Source organism: Bombina bombina, chromosome 10 (genome assembly GCF_027579735.1).
Source record: "Bombina bombina isolate aBomBom1 chromosome 10, aBomBom1.pri, whole genome shotgun sequence".
NCBI lineage: Eukaryota > Metazoa > Chordata > Amphibia > Anura > Bombinatoridae > Bombina > Bombina bombina.
This window is the reverse complement of record NC_069508.1, coordinates 193,067,334-193,088,168: the sequence shown is the minus strand read 5'-3', so window position 1 is coordinate 193,088,168 and position 20,835 is coordinate 193,067,334. Positions and strand designations below refer to the sequence as shown.

Below are 20,835 nucleotides of genomic sequence, written 5' to 3'. Positions count from 1 at the left end.
ACAAGAGTTCCCTGTCCCCGTCCACAAGAGTTCCTTTTCTGGGAACAATAATAGATACTGTGGAAATGAAGATTTTCCTGACAGAGGTCAGAAAGTTAAAACTTCTAAAAGCTTGTCGAGTTCTTCAATCTATTCCTCAGCCTTCCATAGCTCAGTGCATGGAAGTAATAGGACTAATAATGGTTGCAGCAATGGACGTGGTTCCTTTTTCTCGAATTCATTTAAGACCATTGCAACTGTGCATGCTCAAACAGTGGAATGGGGATTATGCAGACTTGTCCCCCCAGATTCAAGTAGACCAGGTAACCAGAGACTCACTCCTCTGGTGGTTGACTCAGGATCACCTGTCTCAGGGAACGAGTTTCCGCAGACCAGAGTGGGTCATTGTCACGACCGACGCCAGCCTCTTGGGCTGGGGCACGGTCTGGGACTCTCTGAAAGCTCAGGGTCTATGGTCTCGGGATGAGTCTCTTCTCCCGATAAACATTTTGGAACTGAGAGCGATATTCAATGCGCTCCTGGCTTGGCCTCTACTAGCGAAGGCCAGATTCATAAGATTTCAGTCGGACAACATGACGACTGTAGCGTACATCAATCATCAGGGGGGAACAAAGAGTTCCTTGGCGATGAGAGAGGTATCCAAGATCATCAAATGGGCGGAGGATCACTCCTGCCATCTCTCTGCAATTCACATCCCAGGAGTAGACAACTGGGAGGCGGATTATTTGAGTCAGCAGACTTTCCATCCGGGGGAGTGGGAACTTCACCCGGAGGTCTTTGCCCAGTTAACTCAACTATGGGGCACTCCAGATATGGATCTGATGGCGTCTCGTCAGAACTCCAAGGTTCCTCGCTACGGGTCCAGATCCAGGGATCCCAAGGCGACACTAGTGGATGCATTGGTGGCGCCCTGGTCGTTCAATCTGGCTTATGTGTTTCCACCGTTCCCTCTCCTTCCCAGGCTTGTAGCCAGGATCAAACAGGAGAAGGCCTCAGTGATTTTAATAGCTCCTGCATGGCCACGCAGGACTTGGTATGCAGACCTGGTGAATATGTCATCGGCTCCACCATGGAAGCTACCTTTGAGGCAGGATCTTCTAGTACAAGGTCCATTCGAACATCCAAATCTAATCTCTCTGCAACTGACTGCTTGGTGATTGAACGCTTGATTCTATCTAAGCGTGGGTTTTCAGATTCGGTTATAGATACTCTGGTTCAAGCCACAAAAACCGGTGACTAGGAAAATTTACCATAAGATATGACAAAAATATATCCGTTGGTGCGAATCCAAGGCATTCTCCTGGAGTAAAATTAAAATTCCTACAATACTTTCCTTTCTCCAAGAGGGTTTGGATAAAGGTTTGTCAGCTAGTTCTTTAAAAGGACAGATATCTGCTCTGTCTGTTTTGTTGCACAAACGTCTGGCAGCCGTGCCAGATGTACAAGCGTTTTTACAGGCGTTAGTCAGAATCAAGCCTGTCTACAGACCTATGACTCCTCCATGGAGTCTAAACTTAGTTCTTTCAGTTCTTCAAGGGGTTCCGTTTGAACCCTTACATTCCATAGATGTTAAGTTACTATCTTGGAAAGTTCTGTTTTTGGTTGCTATTTCTTCGGCTAGAAGAGTTTCTGAACTGTCTGCTTTGCAGTGTACTTCACCCTATCTGGTTTTCCATACAGATAAGGTAGTTTTACGTACCAAGCCTGGTTTTCTTCCAAAAGTGGTTTCCAACAGGAATATTAACCAGGAAATAGTTGTTCCTTCTCTATGTCCGAATCCAGTTTCGAAGAAGGAACGTTTGTTACACAACCTAGATGTGGTCCGTGCTTTAAAATTCTATTTAGAAGCAACAAAGGATTTCAGACAGACATCATCCTTGTTTGTCGTTTATTCTGGTAAGAGGAGAGGGCAGAAAGCTACTGCTACCTCTCTTTCCTTTTGGCTAAAAAGCATCATCCGATTGGCTTATGAGACTGCCGGACGGCAGCCTCCTGAACGAATTACAGCTCACTCTACTAGAGCTGTGGCTTCCACATGGGCCTTCAAGAACGAGGCTTCTGTTGATCAGATCTGTAAGGCAGCGACTTGGTCTTCTCTGCATACTTTTGCCAAATTTTACAAATTCGATACTTATGCTTCTTCGGAGGCTGTTTTTGGGAGAAAGGTTTTGCAATCTGTGGTGCCTTCCGTTTTGGTTACCTGACTTGTTCCCTCCCTTCATCCGTGTCCTAAAGCTTTGGTATTGGTTCCCACAAGTAAGGATGAAGCCGTGGAACGGACACACCAATGTAGGAGAAAACAGAATTTATGTTTACCTGATAAATTTCTTTCTCCTACGGTGTGTCCGGTCCACGGCCCGCCCTGGCTTTTAGTCAGGTTTAAAATTTTTATTTCTATACACTACAGTCACCACGACACCCTATGGTTTCTCCTTTTTCTCCTAACCGTCGGTCGAATGACTGGGGGGCGGAGCCAGAGGGGGGGCTATATGGACAGCTTTTGCTGTGTGTCTCTTTGCCATTTCCTGTAAGGGAAGAGAATATCCCACAAGTAAAGATGAAGCCGTGGACCGGACACACCGTAGGAGAAAGAAATTTATCAGGTAAACATAAATTCTGTTTTATGTAAGATCTTACCTGATAAATTCATTTCTTTCATATTAGCAAGAGTCCATGAGACCCACCCTTTTTTGTGGTGGTTATGATTTTTTTGTATAAAGCACAATTATTCCAATTCCTTATTTTTGATGCTTTCGCTCCTTTCTTATCACCCCACTTCTTGGCTATTCGTTAAACTGAATTGTGGGTGTGGTGAGGGGTGTATTTATAGGCATTTTGAGGTTTGGGAAACTTTGCCCCTCCTGGTAGGAATGTATATCCCATACGTCACTAGCTCATGGACTCTTGCTAATATGAAAGAAATGAATTTATCAGGTAAGTTCTTACATAAATTATGTTTTTTGATTTTCCATCAGGATAAGGCAGTTTTGTGGACTTCATTTTAAATTTCTACGTAAGGTTGTGAATTCTAACATTAATAGAGAAATTGTTGTCATTGTTGTCATTCTTTGGATGTGGTAAGAGCTTTGAAATATTATGTTGAAGCTACCAAATATTTCAGGAAGACTAGTCTATTTGTTATCTTTTCTGGTTCGAGGAAAGGTCAGAAGGTTTCTGCCATTTCCTTGGCATCTTGGTTAAAGCTTTTGATTCATCAGGCTTATTTGGAGTCTGGTCAGACCCCGCCTCAGAGAATTGCAGCTCATTCTACTAGGTCAGTCTCCACTTCGTGGGCTTTTAAAAATGAAGCTTCAGTTGATCAGATTTGCAAAGCAGCAACTTGGTCTTCTTTGCATACATTTACTAAATTCTACCGTTTTGATGTACAGGTAGCCCTTAGTTTACGTCGGGGTTAGGTTCCAGGAGGAATGGTTGTATTGCTCTCCGCATTCAGCGATGTCTGTCGGACCTGATCCGCACTGTCGGATCAGGTCCGACGGACACTTGATAATTTGGCCTCTTTAAATGCTTAACAGCATTATAAACCTAATAATATAAATTGTATTATCATCAAACTAAGTTTAATGAATAAAAACATTTTGCTAACAGCACCTATTTAAATAATCACACAACAGACTGCATCATCATCAAACTAAGTTTAATAAACAAAAACGTTTTTTTACTTGCATTTTTCTGCGATCGGTTCTCTGCATTGTTAGCATGTTAGATAATATTGGGTCTGCACCTATTCTATGCATTTCAATCTGCAGTTATTAATAAGCAGTTAGGCACCCTCACCTCAAGCAGCTGGACAGGAAGATAATAGGGAAGTGGCTGCTAAAACTTGTTGCTCGATAGCTAATGTCTGCTCTGTGTACACAGATCAATTTCAGGCTGTTAAGTTGCATAACTTTGCTGCAAAACAAACGGACAGCTCCACCTACTGGCTATTTTAATTAGTGCACTTTGCTTTCCAAAGCTTTTCAATAGCAGTCACATGACTAAAAAAAAAGGTTGTTATTCTGAAACGGCGCAAATTGAACCGGCGTAAACTGAGGGCCACCTTGATTTGCTTCTTCGGAAGCAGTTTTTGGTAGAAAAGTTTTTCAGGCAGCTGTTTCAGTTTGATTCCTCTGCTTATGTTTAAGTTTTTTTCTTTTTTCGTTATGAGAATAACCTTATATTTTGGGTTGTGGATTAATTTTTTTTCAGCGGAAAATGGCTGTTATTATTTTTCCCTCCCTCTCTAGTGACTCTTCTGTGGAGTTCCACATCTTGGGTATTATCTCATACGTCACTAGCTCATGGACTCTTGCCAATTACATGAAAGAAAACATAATTTATGTAAGAACTTACCTGCTAAATTAATTTCTTTCATATTGGCAAGAGTCCATGAGACCCACCCTTTTTATGGTGGTTATGATTTTCCAAATTCCTTTGTTGATGCTTTTTACTCCTTTCTTTATCACCCCACTACTTGGCTATTCGTTAAACTGAATTGTGGGTGTGGTGAGGGGTGTATTTATAGGCATTTTGAGGTTTGGGAAACTTTTCCCCTTCTGGTAGGATTGTATATCCCATACGTCACTAGCTCATGGACTCTTGCCAATATGAAATAAATTAATTTATCAGGTAAGTTCTTACATAAATTATGTTTTTATAGTATACTGTCCCTTTAAGCCATTTAATCAGTAGTTCACTTATTCATTCAATCTCACAGCTTTGTATGGCAGATAAAGGTACAATGTACTGAGGCAAGCGTCTGATAAGAGTTCAAAGCTTCTACGGCAACAACCTTTTAATCCCTTAATGACTGTGGCGTACCCGGTATGTCGCTGGTTAATGGATTGTCTGGCTATAATAGCAGCGCAGGTCTTGCTGCGGCTATTAGACCCTCCCTCTGAAAGGCTTGCTTAAATAAAGTTATTGAAAACAGCACCCCCATAGAAAGACCAGCGATGTACAGGGCACGTTGCTGGTTATTAAGCGGTTAAATAAGCTTAGCTGTTTTTCTCAACCGCAACTAGGATGATTTCTGCAGTTAACACTTTTTTACATAGTTTTTCTATATCCAATATTGCAGTATTGAAAATTAAAGGTGAAAGTGCTTGTCAACACAATTATAGACCAGCACTTACATGGTCTCCTAGCTAATAGAGTATTTTACCTTTACATCTGAGAGTGCAGCTTTTCTCCTTTTTTTACTTGAAAAGTAAAATATGTATTTGCAATTTAATACATGCCAGTATGTGATGTGGATCATTGGAACACATTTATATATATATATATATATATATATATATATATATATATATATATATATATATATATCTACGCTCTAGATTGATTATTACATTTGTACTTGTATTTGTTTAAATAAATCCACATTCTGCTGAGTGGTAAAAACAGTGTTTTAGCAGTTTTAACGCCAATGCTTTTCTTTGGCCTATTATAACATGTGGATTGAATAAAAGGGAAGTAGACTGTATGCATTTTTCTTGCAGATGTGTTTCGAGTGGTTTACAAAAGGTCAGCATGACCTGGAGAGCGATGTGCAACAGCAACTTTTTAAAGAGAAAATTCTGAAGCTGGAATCGCATGAGATTACAATGAATGGTAAGGCATAAAGATATATACTGCAATGGGTTATCTGTGCTAAACATAAAGGCAATATAAGCAGATTGGGTCTTTTTTTTTTAAACTAGATCTACCAGGTCTCGCAAACTAAAAATAGCAAATGAAAATATCTGACAATGTGCATCATGGGAATACAACTGTTATACAATATAACTGGAAATCGTCTTATTAAAGATGTCTAAATGATAGTCTTATTGGTGTAGTCACTTAAATAGACACTAAAGTCAGTTATATTTTTGTGATTCAGCTAGAGCATGCAATAAAAAAAATCCAATTTACATTGATTATTAAATTGCACACACTGTTTTATATGCACACTTTCTGAGGCACCAGCTACTACTAAGCATGTAGAATTCAGTGTATTTGTTTTTTATATTGGCTGGTGGGTGTCACATGATACAGGAGGATGATTTAATTAAAGGGATAGGAAAGTCAAAATTAAACTTGCTGGATTCAGATCAAGCATGTAATTATGAGATACTTTTAAATTTACTTCTCTGTTTAAATGAGCTTTGTTCTCTTGATATCGCTTGTTGAAAATGAATATGTACATATCCTAAACTAGTGGGAGCTGCCGCTGATTGGTGTCTGCACACATTTGTCTCGTGATTGGCTAACGAGATGTGTTCAGCTAGCTGCCAGTAGTGCAATGCTGTTCCTTCAGCAAATGATAACCAGAGAATGAAGCAAATTTCATAATAGAAGTAAATTTGGAAAGGTTTTTTGAAATCGCATGTTCTATCTGAATCATGAAAGAAAATTTTGGGGTTTCCTGTTTCTTTAACCTTGAAATGTCAACAAAATCTACTGCTCATTTGAAATTCAGACTGTTAATGCAATCTTATAACTGGTTTATTTACACACATTGTTTTACTTTAGCTTTTGTGTTACTGTCCTAGTTTAAGGTCCGCGTGCAACGGTTTTCTCCCATTTTTCTCTTTCAGAAGTGTATTTTGGCCTAGGGCAGCATACATTTTATCTAGTAACTCCATGGCGTGGTGCCATTCCCACTCTTGTGATCTCCAGAAGTTATAATAATACAAATCCATTACCCCTGGTTATCTAGTGGGGGTGCATGAACCATATAAGTCCTTGATCCTCTGGTTTTGAGAACTATAGGACACAGATATGAGTGATCGCTGGCCAAACCAGTTCTCATATATACGGTGCAGGAGCTTTGGAGACCAGCAGTTTTAAAGCTCCTGAGGGGATCTTTTCGGCAAGTGGCACTTAGAACTCCTGGAGTCAGAGAGACCCACTGCTAGTAAATCTGAGATCATGGGTCTATCAGAAAGTGAGAGCCTAGAAGATTGTGGTTTAATAAAACATTTTATATAGGAATCTTATGGAATGGTAGAATTGTTACATATTAGCTTTGTTTTTATTTTGCATGAGATGTAGTTGTATGTAAATGTTTTTGTTTTCTACACATTTCTAAATGTGTTGATTTCTGTGCACAATATAATCTCTTTATTGATCAACATTTGTCCTATTCTGGCCTGAATCTAGTGTTTAATTGCTCTAGAAATGGTTTGCACTACAGTGTATTAACATGTTAGACTGGGAGATTAATAAAATCAGAACTGTAGTGTAATTAAAGGGACAGTCAAGTATAAATTAAACTTTCATTATTCAGATAGGACTTTTAATTTTAATCGACTTTCCAATTTACTTTTATCATCAAATTTGCTTTTTTCTCTTGGTATTCTTAGTTTAAGCTAAACCTAGGTAGGCTCATATGCTAATTTCTAAACCTTTGAGGGCCGCCTCTTATCACATGCTTTTTAAATCTTTTCAACACAAAGAGACAGAAAGTACACGTGGGCCATATAGATAACACTGTGTTCAGGCACAGAAAGTTATTTAAGATCTAGCACAAAGCAATGCTAAATTTAATACAATAGATAATATACAGTCACAGTCATGTGATCAGAGGGCTGGAAGAAGGTTCCTAGATACAAGGTAATCACAAAGGTAAAAAGTACATTAATATAACTGTGTTGGTTATGCAAAACTGGGGAATGGGTAATAAAGGGAATATCTATCTTTTAAAGCAAAAACAATTCTATGGTTGACTGTCCCTTTAACTTTTGTAACGTTTTAAGAGCCAGTGGTAAGTAGAAGTTCTACTTGGTAACTAATAAAATGCTACTGGATCTTCAAACTTTCCTCTTGTGCTTAAAATGCTCATACCCAGTGCTTCACAGTGATAGAGGGTGATGGAAGTACTGATTTCTTCCTATCTGCTAAATGACTGTTAGAGCTTTTTTTTGTTGCACTATAGCTTGTATATAACTGTGTATAACCCCCTCGAAGGGCTTTGTGGCAAACCTAGCCACTTCTGGACTATAACGTAAGAAAGCTTGTCTATAGGCTGTATATTGTGCTATGTAGATGTGACAGACCCTTCTGTCAGCACTGAAAGAGTTAACTGTGTTCAGCTTTAGCCTCAACTATTGTGCACTGTCATTAATGTTATTAATACACAGTCCATTGTTTAATCACCCTCAGAGAGCAAATGCTTAGGTGATAAGAAAAGCCAAATGTATCTTGTGTTTAAATTGTTATCAGCTTAAGCAAGGTAAATCTATTGTATCATGTCAAGGGTGTGTTCCCTTCATCTAATGTACAACATTCTTTCAACCCCCCTTCTGGGGGGGGTCAGACCTGCATAAATACTGGGCATATGAGCCTTAATAAAAGTCATTCTTTTTAAACCTGAAAACTGGCTGGGTTGTGAATTGCTGATTCCCTATGCAGGACATTGTTCCCTGGTGTTAACCCTTGATATCCGGTTGGTACCGTTACAATTGGTGGCAGCGACGGGATGAACCTTATCGCCCAGAAGAGCAACTACACAAGCCAGTAACCTCAGGAAGAGGGGGATTACTACAATACTGACTAAGATGGAAGGAGTACCAGGGACCGAAGTGAATGGAGATGGATTATTCTAAGCTAAAGAGACAAACGTAAAAGGAACTGCTAGAAGCCAGGGGAAAGATAGGCAGCAGCAAACCCAAGGCTATATTAATTGCTGAGCTGATGGAGGGAGACAGAGCTCGCAGCGCTACGCCTCCAGCAGCCATGGAGGAGACCCTATACCAGAGGGAAATGAGGACCAGGCTGGAATTTTTACCCCAACCTGTACCACGGGATATGCTATCCGTGGTAATGGCAGATGTGCAGGAGTACGTGATGGCACACAGTCCGCGGAATGCATCCTCCCGAGCAGAATCCATTTTGGACGCACTCAGCAACCCAGTAAGACCCAAAATCCCATACCATGCATTTAAAATGTTTTGTGAGGAGAAGGATGAGATTGATGGGTATTTACAGGATTTTGAGAGACTGTGCGAGTTACATGATTTGGAGCAGTCCGTATGGGTGCCGGTGCTAGCAGGCAAGCTAGCAGGTAGGGCAGCGGAAGCGTATCGCGCTGTACCCAGGGAGGACAGCAAGGATTACGCTAAAGTGAAGAGAGCGATCTTGGAAAGATATGCCATTACCTCAGAGGCATACCGGCGCAAGTTTAGAGGCCTGCGCAAGCCAGAAAGAGATTCCCATGCAGAGTGGGCCCACAAGCTGGATCAAGCATCTCAGGGGTGGATACAGGCCAGCCAAGCTACCACCATGGAAGAATTGCGACAACTGATGCTGTTGGAGCAATTCTTTAACGGCTTTTTCCCAGAAGCCCAAGAATGGGTGAGAGATCGAAAACCCCTCACCTTAACCGAAGCAGCCAGATTAGCAGACCAGCATTTTGATGCCAGGAGGCACCATGGACTACAGCCTAACAACGGACAGGCTAATATACAATGCCACACCTGCAAGCAGTGGGGACATATGGCACGTGAGTGCACCCAAAATCGGAGCAGACAAGCTTGGAACCAGGTCAGACAGAACCTGGCCCCAAGGGCGGCTGCTCACCATTACCAAACGGAGCCAGCCGCTCATGAGGTGTTGAGCACCCAAGCCGAGGAACCCCTGGGAATTCTGCATGAGGTGATGTCGGTCCAGGGACTTCGGGATTCGGGAGCTACTTTAACCCTGATAGCTCCCCATTTGGTGCCGGATACAGCACCCACTGGCGGATCCGTGGCAGTACGAGGGGCAGGGGGAGCAGTATACCGATTGCCCACTGCTAGAGTGGAGTACAGACCCCCAGTCACCCCAGCAGCTGCCAGTTACCAACCCCCGGCGCACCGCTATACCACACGGCCTCCGGCCACGAACTACCCTCAGAGAGCCCGGTTCAATTCGCGGGGCTACTCACAACCTATTCGGTGCTTTGGATGTAAGCGACTAGGGCACAAAAGACCAGAGTGTCCCCTAAACGCAGCAAATCAAGCACAGTCCTGGAGAAGACCCGCCGGCGGAATCCCACATAATCCTCAGCCTGCGGCCCGCTACGTAGAGGCGCCAGAATGCTGGGGCAGCCTACATGAAGCAGACCCCGTGCAAGCTGCCCACCGGAATAACCGGCAGCGGGTTAAAGTGAATGGGAAGGAGGTCAGTGGTCTACGGGATACTGGTGCTACCATGACCTTGCTTCAAGAGAACTTGGTGTCTGAGAAACAGCACACTGGAGACACTATGGCTGTGAGGGTAGCAGGGGGCACTGTGTTCCGCCTACCTGTTGCCAGGGTACATTTGGATTGGGGAGTGGGCGCTAGACTTGTGAATGTGGGGGTCAAGAAGGACTTACCTGCTGATGTTCTCCTTGGAAATGACTTGGCCCCCCTTGTTTCTGCCTATGCTCCCATGGATCCCGCTGATGTTAACCCTGTGACTACCCAAGCCCAGTCCCTCTGGGAAGAGACGCTTCCATGTTTGGGGTGGGGGCAGTACTGAGCCAAGTTGGAGCAGATGGCGGAGAACACCCCGTAGCTTACTTGAGCCGAAAGTTGCCCCGGACATCCCCAAGCCGATCCGTTGGGATCAGACTGTGTATGCCGGCTTGGTTCTGGGGGAGCATTGTGGCAAACCTAGCCACTTCTGGACTATAACGTAAGAAAGCTTGTCTATAGGCTGTATATTGTGCTATGTAGATGTGACAGACCCTTCTGTCAGCACTGAAAGAGTTAACTGTGTTCAGCTTTAGCCTCAACTATTGTGCACTGTCATTAATGTTATTAATACACAGTCCATTGTTTAATCACCCTCAGAGAGCAAATGCTTAGGTGATAAGAAAAGCCAAATGTATCTTGTGTTTAAATTGTTATCAGCTTAAGCAAGGTAAATCTATTGTATCATGTCAAGGGTGTGTTCCCTTCATCTAATGTACAACATTCTTTCAACCCCCCTTCTGGGGGGGGTCAGACCTGCATAAATACTGGGCATATGAGCCTTAATAAAAGTCATTCTTTTTAAACCTGAAAACTGGCTGGGTTGTGAATTGCTGATTCCCTATGCAGGACATTGTTCCCTGGTGTTAACCCTTGGTATCCGGTTGGTACCGTTACAGGCTTAAACACATAATTCTATAGCAGCACTACTGGGAGACAAATGTGTATAGCCACCAAGCACCAGCTATCTCCCTGTAGCCTAGAATATGTACATACTCATTTTTTAAACAAAGATTAGCAAGAGAAGTCTATTTGAAAATTAAAAGGTCTTAAATGACATGTTCTATCTGAATCATGCAAGTGTAATTATGACTTTCTATTAATTTAAACATTGATTTAAAACACACCTCCTAATATTAGAAACTAATTTATTTCATTATAGTAACATGAAGTCTGAATCCAAAGGTTAAAAGGTTTAAACAATCGTGTTCCGTTTCATTTGTGTCATAAAAATCATATTGTGAAGTCTCACTAAACTATTTTTCTAATAAATCTATTAGTGTTTCTTTAACTTTAAGAAGAGTATTTTAAGAATTGAGAGCAATGTTCTTGTAGTATATCAGACTATATAAAGGCTACTAGATTTATTTGTATAGTGAAGATTTAATAGGACAATTTTTTTTTATTGTTTAAAAAGATAATCCCTTATTACCCATTCCCCAGTTTTGCACAGAAAAGTTATATTAATATACTTTTTACCTCTGTGATTACCTTGTATCTAATCCTATTCAGACAGCCCCCTGATCACATGACTTTTTTATTTATCATCTATTGACTTGCATTTAAGCCAATTAGTTCTGTGTCATGCACAACTCCATGGGCATAAGCACAATGTTATCAATATGGCTCACATGAACTCCCCCTTTATGAAAAGCAAATAAAGTATGTGATAAGAGGCTGTCTGTAGTGGCTTAGAAACAGGCAGAAATTTAGAGGTTGAAATGTTATAAAGTATATTAATATAACAATGTTGGTTGTGCAAAGCTGGGGAATGGGTAGTAAAGGCATTATCCTTTATTAAAGGGACAGTTTTCACCAGAATTGTTATTGTTTAAAAAGATAGATGTCTGCTTGGTCATTTTAGACAGAGTCAGTGATATCTGTTCACTGATTTCCTTAGCGTCATGTAGATCTGGATATTGCTAATGTAATAAAAATTATTGCAGGAATAAGATCTGTTTCCTGAAAAAGAGCATCAAATTGACATAGGATTTGTCTGGTTGGTTTTGTTTAAATTAATTTCCAGTTTGAGAAATTTAGACTGATGATGTAACCATATTAGTAACTCAACATGTCTTTAATTTGATTAATATGCCTTAATTCCAGGTTTTATTCTGTTTAAGACCTTTTTCGAAAACGTAAATCTCTGTGATCATCGATTAAAGCGGCAAGGCACGCAGCTAGTGAGTAAAGTGCATGTTGCAAAATGTGGGGTTTATTTGTTTTGTTTGTCCCCCCCCCCCCCCCCCCCCCCCATCATTCTAGTTCCCCAAATCATGCTGGTTTAACAAAAGTATGTAACCTTTCATCATAGTTTACTTAACCCTAAGATAAAAATTATTGTAGAACCAGTTATAACTGTGTAGTTTGAAATATAAATGTCATATCCATTTTTATTATTTTAATGTTTTGCAGTTGTGTAATTTAATTTACTATGATAATTCATTTAATATTTACATCAACTGTTGCATCTCTTAAAAGTTTAGTATGACAGCAGACTTACATTTTAAATTGTGTTTTATGGTTTGATCACATGACCAGGGTAAATTGAGACCTATAATAGTCCTTTTAATGTAAACATAAAATCTGTATTTCTCTTGTTAAGTGTATCCAGTCCACGGATCATCCATTACTTGTGGGATATTCTCCTTCCCAACAGGAAGTTGCAAGAGGATCACCCACAGCAGAGCTGCTATATAGCTCCTCCCCTAACTGCCATATCCAGTCATTCTCTTGCAACTCTCAACAAAGATGGACGTAGTAAGAGGAGAGTGGTGTATTATAGTTAGTTTCTTAACTTCAATCAAAAGTTTGTTATTTTTAAATGGTACCGGAGTGTACTGTTTTATCAAAGGCAGCATTAGAAGAAGAATCTGCCTGTGATTTCTATGATCTTAGCAGAAGTAACTAAGATCCATTGCCGTTCTCACATATTCTGAGGAGTGAGGTAACTTCAGAGAGGGAATGGCGTGCAGGTTTTCCTGCAATAAGGTATGTGCAGTAAACATATTTCTAGGGATGGAACTTGCTAGAAAAATGCTGCTGATACCGGATTAATGTAAGTTAAGCCTAAATGCAGTGATTTAATAGCGACTGGTATCAGGCTTATTAACAGAGATACATACTCTTATAAAAGTGTAATATAAAACGTTTGCTGGCATGTTTAATCGTTTTTATATATGCTTTGGTGATAAAACTTATTGGGGCCTAGTTTTTTCCACATGGCTGGCTTTATTTTTGCTAGGCTTTCCACTGTTATAGTATAAAAGTTACAGTTGGTGCAGTTAAAATTACAAACTGACATTCAGCTTCCCTCAGCAGTCCCCTGCATGCTATAGGACATCTCTGATGGGCTCAAAAGGCTTCAAAAGTAGGAGCTGTGGCAGTTGTTTAACAAAACGAAAAATGTTTTTTTTTAATCTGTTTTTTGTATTAAGGGGTTAATCATCCATTTGCAAGTGGGGGCAATGCTCTGCTAACTTGTTACATACACTGTAAAAACTTAGTTAGTGTAACTGCCTTTTTTCACTGTTATTTCAAATTTTGCCAAAATTTGTTTCTCTTAAAGGCACAGTAACGTTTTTTTATATTGCTTGTTAACTTTGTTTAAAGTGTTTTCCAAGCTTGCTAGTCTCATTGCTAGTCTGTACAAACATGTCTGACACAGAGGAAACTACTTGTTCATTATGTTTAAAAGCCATTGTGGAGCCCCATAGGAGAATGTGTACTAAATGTATTGATTTCACCTTAAACAGTAAAGATCAGTCTTTATCTATAAAAGAATTGTCACCAGAGGGGTCTGTCGAGGGGGAAGTTATGCCGACTAACTCTCCCCACGTGTCGGACCCTTCGCCTCCCGCTCGAGGGACGCACGCTAATATGGCGCCAAGTACATCAGGGATGCCCATAGCGATTACTTTGCAGGACATGGCTGCAATCATGAATAATACCATGTCACAGGTATTATCCAGATTGCCTGAATTGAGAGGCAAGCGCGATAGCTCTGGGGTTAGACGAGATACAGAGTGCGTAGATGCTGTAAGAGCCATGTCTGATACTGCGTCACAATATGCAGAACCTGAGGACGGAGAGCTTCAGTCTGTGGGTGACGTCTCTGAATCGGGGAGACCTGATTCAGAGATTTCTCATTTTAAATTTAAGCTTGAGAACCTCCGTGTGTTACTTGGGGAGGTATTAGCTGCTCTGAATGACTGTGACACATTTGCAGTGCCAGAGAAATTGTGTAGGCTGGATAAATTCTATGCAGTGCCGGTGAGTACTGATGTTTTTCCAATACCTAAAAGGCTTGCAGAAATTATTAGTAAAGAGTGGGATAGACCCGGTGTGCCCTTTTCCCCACCTCCTATATTTAGAAAAATGTTTACAATAGATGCCACTACACGGGACTTATGGCAGACAGTCCCTAAGGTGGAGGGAGCAGTTTCTACTTTAGCAAAGCGTACCACTATCCCGGTTGAGGACAGTTGTGCTTTTTCAGATCCAATGGATAACAAAATTAGAAGGTTACCTTAAGAAAATTTTTATTCAACAAGGTTTTATTTTACAGCCCCTTGCATGCATTGCGCCTGTCACTGCTGCGGCGGCGTTCTGGTTTGAGGCCCTGATCATATCTCAGGGATTTCTTCTGGACTTCAAAGCTTCTCCCCCACAAGGGAGATTTCACCTTTCAAGATTATCTGCAAACCAGATAAAGAAAGAGGCATTCCTAAGCTGCGTACAAGACCTCCTTGTAATGGGAGTGATCCATCCAGTTCCGCGGACGGAACAAGGACAGGGGTTTTATTCAAATCTGTTTGTGGTGCCCAAAAAAGAGGGAACCTTCAGACCAATTTTGGATCTAAAGATCCTAAACAAATTCCTCAGAGTTCCATCATTCAAGATGGAAACTATTCGAACCATTTTACCCATGATCCAAGAGGGTCAGTACATGACCACAGTAGACTTAAAGGATGCCTACCTTCATATTCCGATCCACAAGAATCATCATCGGTTCCTGAGGTTTGCCTTTCTAGACAGGCATTACCAGTTTGTAGCTCTTCCATTCGGGTTGGCTACAGCCCCAAGAATTTTTACAAAGGTTCTGGGCTCACTTCTGGCGGTTCTAAGACCGCGAGGCATAGCGGTGGCTCCTTACCTAGACATCCTGATACAGGCGTGAAGCTTTCAAATTGCCAAGTCTCATACAGAGATAGTTCTGGCATTTCTGAGGTCGCATGGGTGGAAAGTGAACAAAGAAAAGAGTTCTCTATCTCCTCTCACAAGGGTTTCCTTCCTAGGGACTCTGATAGATTCTATAGAAATGAAAATTTACCTGACGGAGTCCAGGTTATCAAAACTTCTAAATGCTTGCCGTGTTCTTCACTCCATTCCACGCCCCACGGTGGCTCAGTGCATGGAAGTAATCGGCTTAATGGTAGCGGCGATGGACATAGTGCCATTTGTGCGATTGCATCTCAGACCGCTGCAATTATGCATGCTCGGTCAGTGGAATGGGGATTACACAGATTTGTCCCCTCTACTAAATCTGGATCAGGAAACCAGAGATTCTCTTCTCTGGTGGTTATCTCGGGTCCATCTGTCCAAAGGTATGACCTTTCGCAGGCCAGATTGGACCATTGTAACAACAGACGCTAGCCTTCTAGGTTGGGGTGCAGTCTGGAACTCCCTGAAGGCTCAGGGTTCATGGACTCAGGAGGAGAAACTCCTCCCAATAAATATTCTGGAGTTAAGAGCAATATTCAATGCTCTTCTAGCTTGGCCTCAGTTAGCAACACTGAGGTTCATCAGATTTTTAGTCGGACAACATCACGACTGTGGCTTACATCATCCATCAAGGGGGGACCAGGAGTTCCCTAGCGATGTCAGAAGTCTCCAAGATAATTCGCTGGGCAGAGACTCACTCTTGCCACCTATCAGCGATCCATATCCCAGGGGTAGAGAACTGGGAGGCGGATTTTCTAAGTCGTCAGACTTTTCATCCGGGGGAGTGGGAACTCCATCCGGGGGTGTTTGCTCAATTGGTTCTCCGTTGGGGCAAACCAGAACTGGATCTCATGGCGTCTCGCCAGAACACCAAGCTTTCTTGTTACGGATCCAGGTCCAGGGACCCAGAAGCGGCACTGATAGATGCTCTAGCAGCGCCTTGGTTCTTCAACCTGGCCTATGTGTTTCCACCATTTCCTCTGCTCCCTCGTCTGATTGCCAAAATCAAACAGGAGAGAGCATCGGTGATATTGATGGCGCCTGCGTGGCCACGCAGGACCTGGTATGCAGACCTAATGGATATGTCATCCTTTCCACCATGGACTCTGCCTCTGAGACAAGACCTTCTAATACAAGGTCCTTTCAATCATCCGAATCTACTTTCTCTGAGACTGACTGCATGGAGATTGAACGCTTGATCCTATCAAAGCGTGGCTTCTCCGAGTCAGTAATTGATACCTTAATACAGGCACGAAAGCCTGTCACCAGGAAAATTTACCACAAGATTTGGCGTAAATATCTTCATTGGTGTGAATCCAAGAATTACTCATGGAGTAGGGTTAGGATTCCTAGGATATTGTCCTTCCTACAAGAGGGTTTGGACAAAGGACTATCAGCTAGTTCTTTAAAGGGACAGATTTCTGCTCTGTTTATTCTTTTACACAAGCGTCTGGCAGAAGTTCCAGACGTTCAGGCATTTTGTCAGGCTTTAGTTAGAATTAAGCCTGTGTTTAAACCCGTTGCTCCCCCATGGAGCTTAAACTTGGTTCTTAAAGTTCTTCAAGGGGTTCCGTTTGAACCCCTTCATTCTATTGATATCAAACTTCTATCATGGAAAGTTCTTTTTCTGATGGCTATTTCCTCGGCTCGAAGAGTCTCGGAGTTATCTGCCTTACATTGTGATTCTCCTTATCTGATCTTTCATTCAGATAAAAGTAGTTCTGCGTACAAAACCTGGGTTTTTACCTAAGGTGGTTTCCAACAAGAATATCAATCAAGAGATTGTTGTTCCATCATTATGCCCTAATCCTTCTTCAAAGAAGGAACGTCTTTTGCATAATCTAGACGTAGTCCGTGCATTGAAGTTTTACTTGCAGGCTACTAAAGATTTTCGCCAAACATCTCACCTGTTTGTTATTTACTCTGGACAGAGGAGAGGTCAAAAGGCCTTGGCAACCTCTCTTTCTTTTTGGCTTCGGAGTATAATCCGTTTAGCATATGAGACTGCTGGACAGCAGCCCCTTGAAAGAATTACAGCTCATTCTACTAGAGCTGTGGCTTCTACCTGGGCCTTTAAAAATGAGGCCTCTGTTGAACAGATTTGCAAGGCTGCGACTTGGTCTTCGCTTCATACCTTTTCAAAATTTTACAAATTTGATACTTTTGCTTCTTCGGAGGCTGTTTTTGGGAGGTTCTACAGGCAGTGGTTCCTTCCGTTTAAGTTCCTGCCTTGTCCCTCCCATCATCCGTGTACTTAAGCTTTGGTTTTGGTATCCCACAAGTAATGGATGATCCATGGACTGGATACACTTAACAAGAGAAAACATAATTTATGCTTACCTGATAAATTTATTTCTCTTGTAGTGTACCCAGTCCACGGCCCGCCCTGTCCTTTTAAGGCAGGTCTAAATTTTAATTAAACTTCAGTCACCACTGCACCCTATGGTTTCTCCTTTCTCGGCTTGTTTCGGTCGAATGACTGGATATGGCAGTTAGGGGAGGAGCTATATAGCAGCTCTGCTGTAGGTGATCCTCTTGCAACTTCCTGTTGGGAAGGAGAATATCCCACAAGTAATGGATGATCCGTGGACTGGATACACTACAAGAGAAATAAATTTATCAGGTAAGCATAAATTATGTTTTTGTAAGAGCATGTTATTTTTAAAAAACGATTTAGTCATTGTCATGGACCCAGAGCTTCCCCTGACTTTCTAGATTCAAACGCAACAAATGATTAAAGGAACAGTCTACTCCAAAATTTTTGTTTAACCCTTTGAGTGCTAAGCACTTTCCCACCTGGATGCTAAGGTGATTGAAGTTTTTTTTTTTTTTTTTTTTAATTTTAATTTTTGAAAAAAAAATTTTTTAGCTTTTATATTTTTTTTCCAGATCCCCAAGACTTACATCATTGGTTATGCGATTACCTTTCCAATGGTGGGTCTTGGGGGTTTGTAGCTTCTTAGATGCCTGAGATACAGGCGTCTAAGCAGCATGCCCCCTTTCCCTATACTTTGTATTGTCAGTTTGTTAATAAAGTTGCGCGGTGACTTCATCACGTCATTGAGCGTGACGTCACCGCGCAAAACGGGAAGCCCCGGCGATGCCTGTCACTATGCAGGTCTGATCGCCGGGGTAGGAGCGGGTGGGAGCCCCCAGATCTCCCTCAATGTGGGAGAGTGCTAGCGACGGCTCTGAGCCGTCGTTAGCACCAGAGTGGGAAACTCTGTGACGGATCAGAGCCGTTGTTAGCACTCAAGGGGTTAAAAAGATGGATACTCCCTTTATTACCTATTCCCAAGTTTTGCACAACCAACACTGTTATAATTAATACACTTTTGACCTCAGTGATTACCTTGTATCTAAGCCTCTGCAGACTGCCCTTTATCTCAATGCTTTTTACAGACTTGCATTTTAGACAATTATTGCAAACTCTATATGGCACACATGAACAAGCAGTGTCTTGCTGTGAAAAGCTATACAAATGCCCTGAGATAAATGTGGCCTGCAGAGACTTAAAAACAAGCAGACATGTAGATGTTTAAAGGTTTTAGAGTATATTAATATATCAATTTTATTTGTGCAAAGCTGGGAAATATCTATCTTTTGAAACAATAACAACTTTGGGGAAGACTGACCCTTTAAACAAATTCTAGCATCTGGTTGATTAAAGTAACGGATAAACACAAAGACCAGCCTTTTACAAGGGCCACTAAACTAAAAAAATAAAGCTTCAGGATTCTGGTAGAGTATTCAATTTAAAAAAATCTTTCTAATATACTTCCATTATTTAAACGTGCACATTTTTTTTTTATGTACACTTTCTGAAGCTCCAGCACTTCCTAAGCATATGTAAAAGTGCACAGTATTTATTTACATGCATTTTGTGATTGGCTGATGGTCACATGATACAGGGAGGGAAACGGGTATTCATTTAGAAATTTGTCAGTAAATATTCTGCTCATTTCAAATTGATAGTGCTAGAGCATTGTCTTTTGTGTATTTGTTAATTATTTGACTGCATTTAGTGGTCTTTTACTAAAAACCTAATTGGAAAAACAGTATGTAGTTTAGAAGTCGCTTTCCTTCTTGTCTTTATACTGCAGCAACAATTTTGTTGCTAAAACAGGTTAACCTGTGAGCATTTCACCTCTTTAATTACACAATTTAATATTTCCTATTTTCTCTTCTTTCTTGATATTCTGTTATGTTGTATGTCACTTTAAGAGACCTCAGTTTTTTGATGTGACCATGCTTTGTAAAATCTGATGTTGGTGAAACATACACATATACAGTGTAGCTTGTTCAGGGGTGATATTTTAAAGGCATAGGAAACCCAATTTTTTTCTCTCATAATTCAGATAGAACATGTCTTATTTTAAGCAACTTTTAGCCACCAATCAACAAGCACTACCCAGGTGCTGAACTAAAAATGGGCTGGCTCTTAAGCTTTCATTCCTGCTTTTCAAATAAAGATACCAAGAGAATGAAGTAAATTGATAATAGGAGTAAATTAGAAAGTTGCTTAAAATTGCTGCTCTATCTGAATCACGAAAGAAAACAAATGGGCTTTATATCCATTTAAGGAACTATACATGGGAGCAAATTTGATTAATTTATCTCTTTGTTGGCAGCATGTGGAAAAGATTGAATTAATAGGAATGGATTTTATTTGGAAACTTGCTGTAGAATCTCCCGATGAAGAAATTGCCAATGAAGCAATTCAACTTATAATAAATTACAGCTACATCAATCTGAATCCACGGCTGAAGAAAGTAAGTAATGAAAATGATATATAAGTTTTTTCAGTTGCAGCCATATGAGCTTCGGTGTATTCTCTCCTTGTCAAGTTCATATAAATAGATCTGCTTTTTATCAGCATTTAGTTTTCTTTGAATCTGCAAATGCTTTGCTGGTAAAATTGCTAGATTGGGACATGAAACGCAAACATTTTCCTTCATGATTCATATAGAGCATAAAGTTAAAAAAAGAAAGAAAAGAACAAAATCTTTCCAATTTCTCTCTTTGTATCATTTAACAACATATCTAGGTAGGCTTAGGAATGTGCATGTATTTGGAGCACTATATGTGAGCCATTTTGCAACAGTGGTTTTAACAATATTGTAAATTGTGCAAACACTTCTGCCATATAGGGCTTTAGATATGCGTACGCTCTTTAGCCTACCTAGGTATGCTTTTTATAACAAAGGATACCAAGTAAATGTGATAATCAAAGAAAGTTTTTGTTTGTTCTGGGGGGGGGGTTTAATAGTAAGCTCTATCTAAATCATGAAAAAAACAAAATGTATGTTTACCTGATGTCTTTCTTTCCGAATATGGTGAGTCCATGGCGTTCCCAATTACTGTTGGGAATATCACTCCTGGCCAGCAGGAGGAGGAAAAGAGCACCTAC

The 20,835-nt window shown here is 40.9% G+C and overlaps 1 protein-coding gene across 1 annotated transcript in view; it reads left to right on the top strand.

The window, feature by feature from the left end:
- Window positions 1–20,835, top strand: part of LOC128640795 (ubiquitin carboxyl-terminal hydrolase 24) — a 385,043-nt gene that overhangs the window by 62,774 nt on the left and 301,434 nt on the right. The window contains exons 7-9 of the mRNA XM_053693215.1: window positions 5,505–5,616; window positions 12,309–12,385; window positions 20,057–20,197. Of these exons, the coding sequence (XP_053549190.1) occupies window positions 5,505–5,616; window positions 12,309–12,385; window positions 20,057–20,197 (330 nt within the window). The remainder of the gene's footprint in view (window positions 1–5,504; window positions 5,617–12,308; window positions 12,386–20,056; window positions 20,198–20,835) is intronic.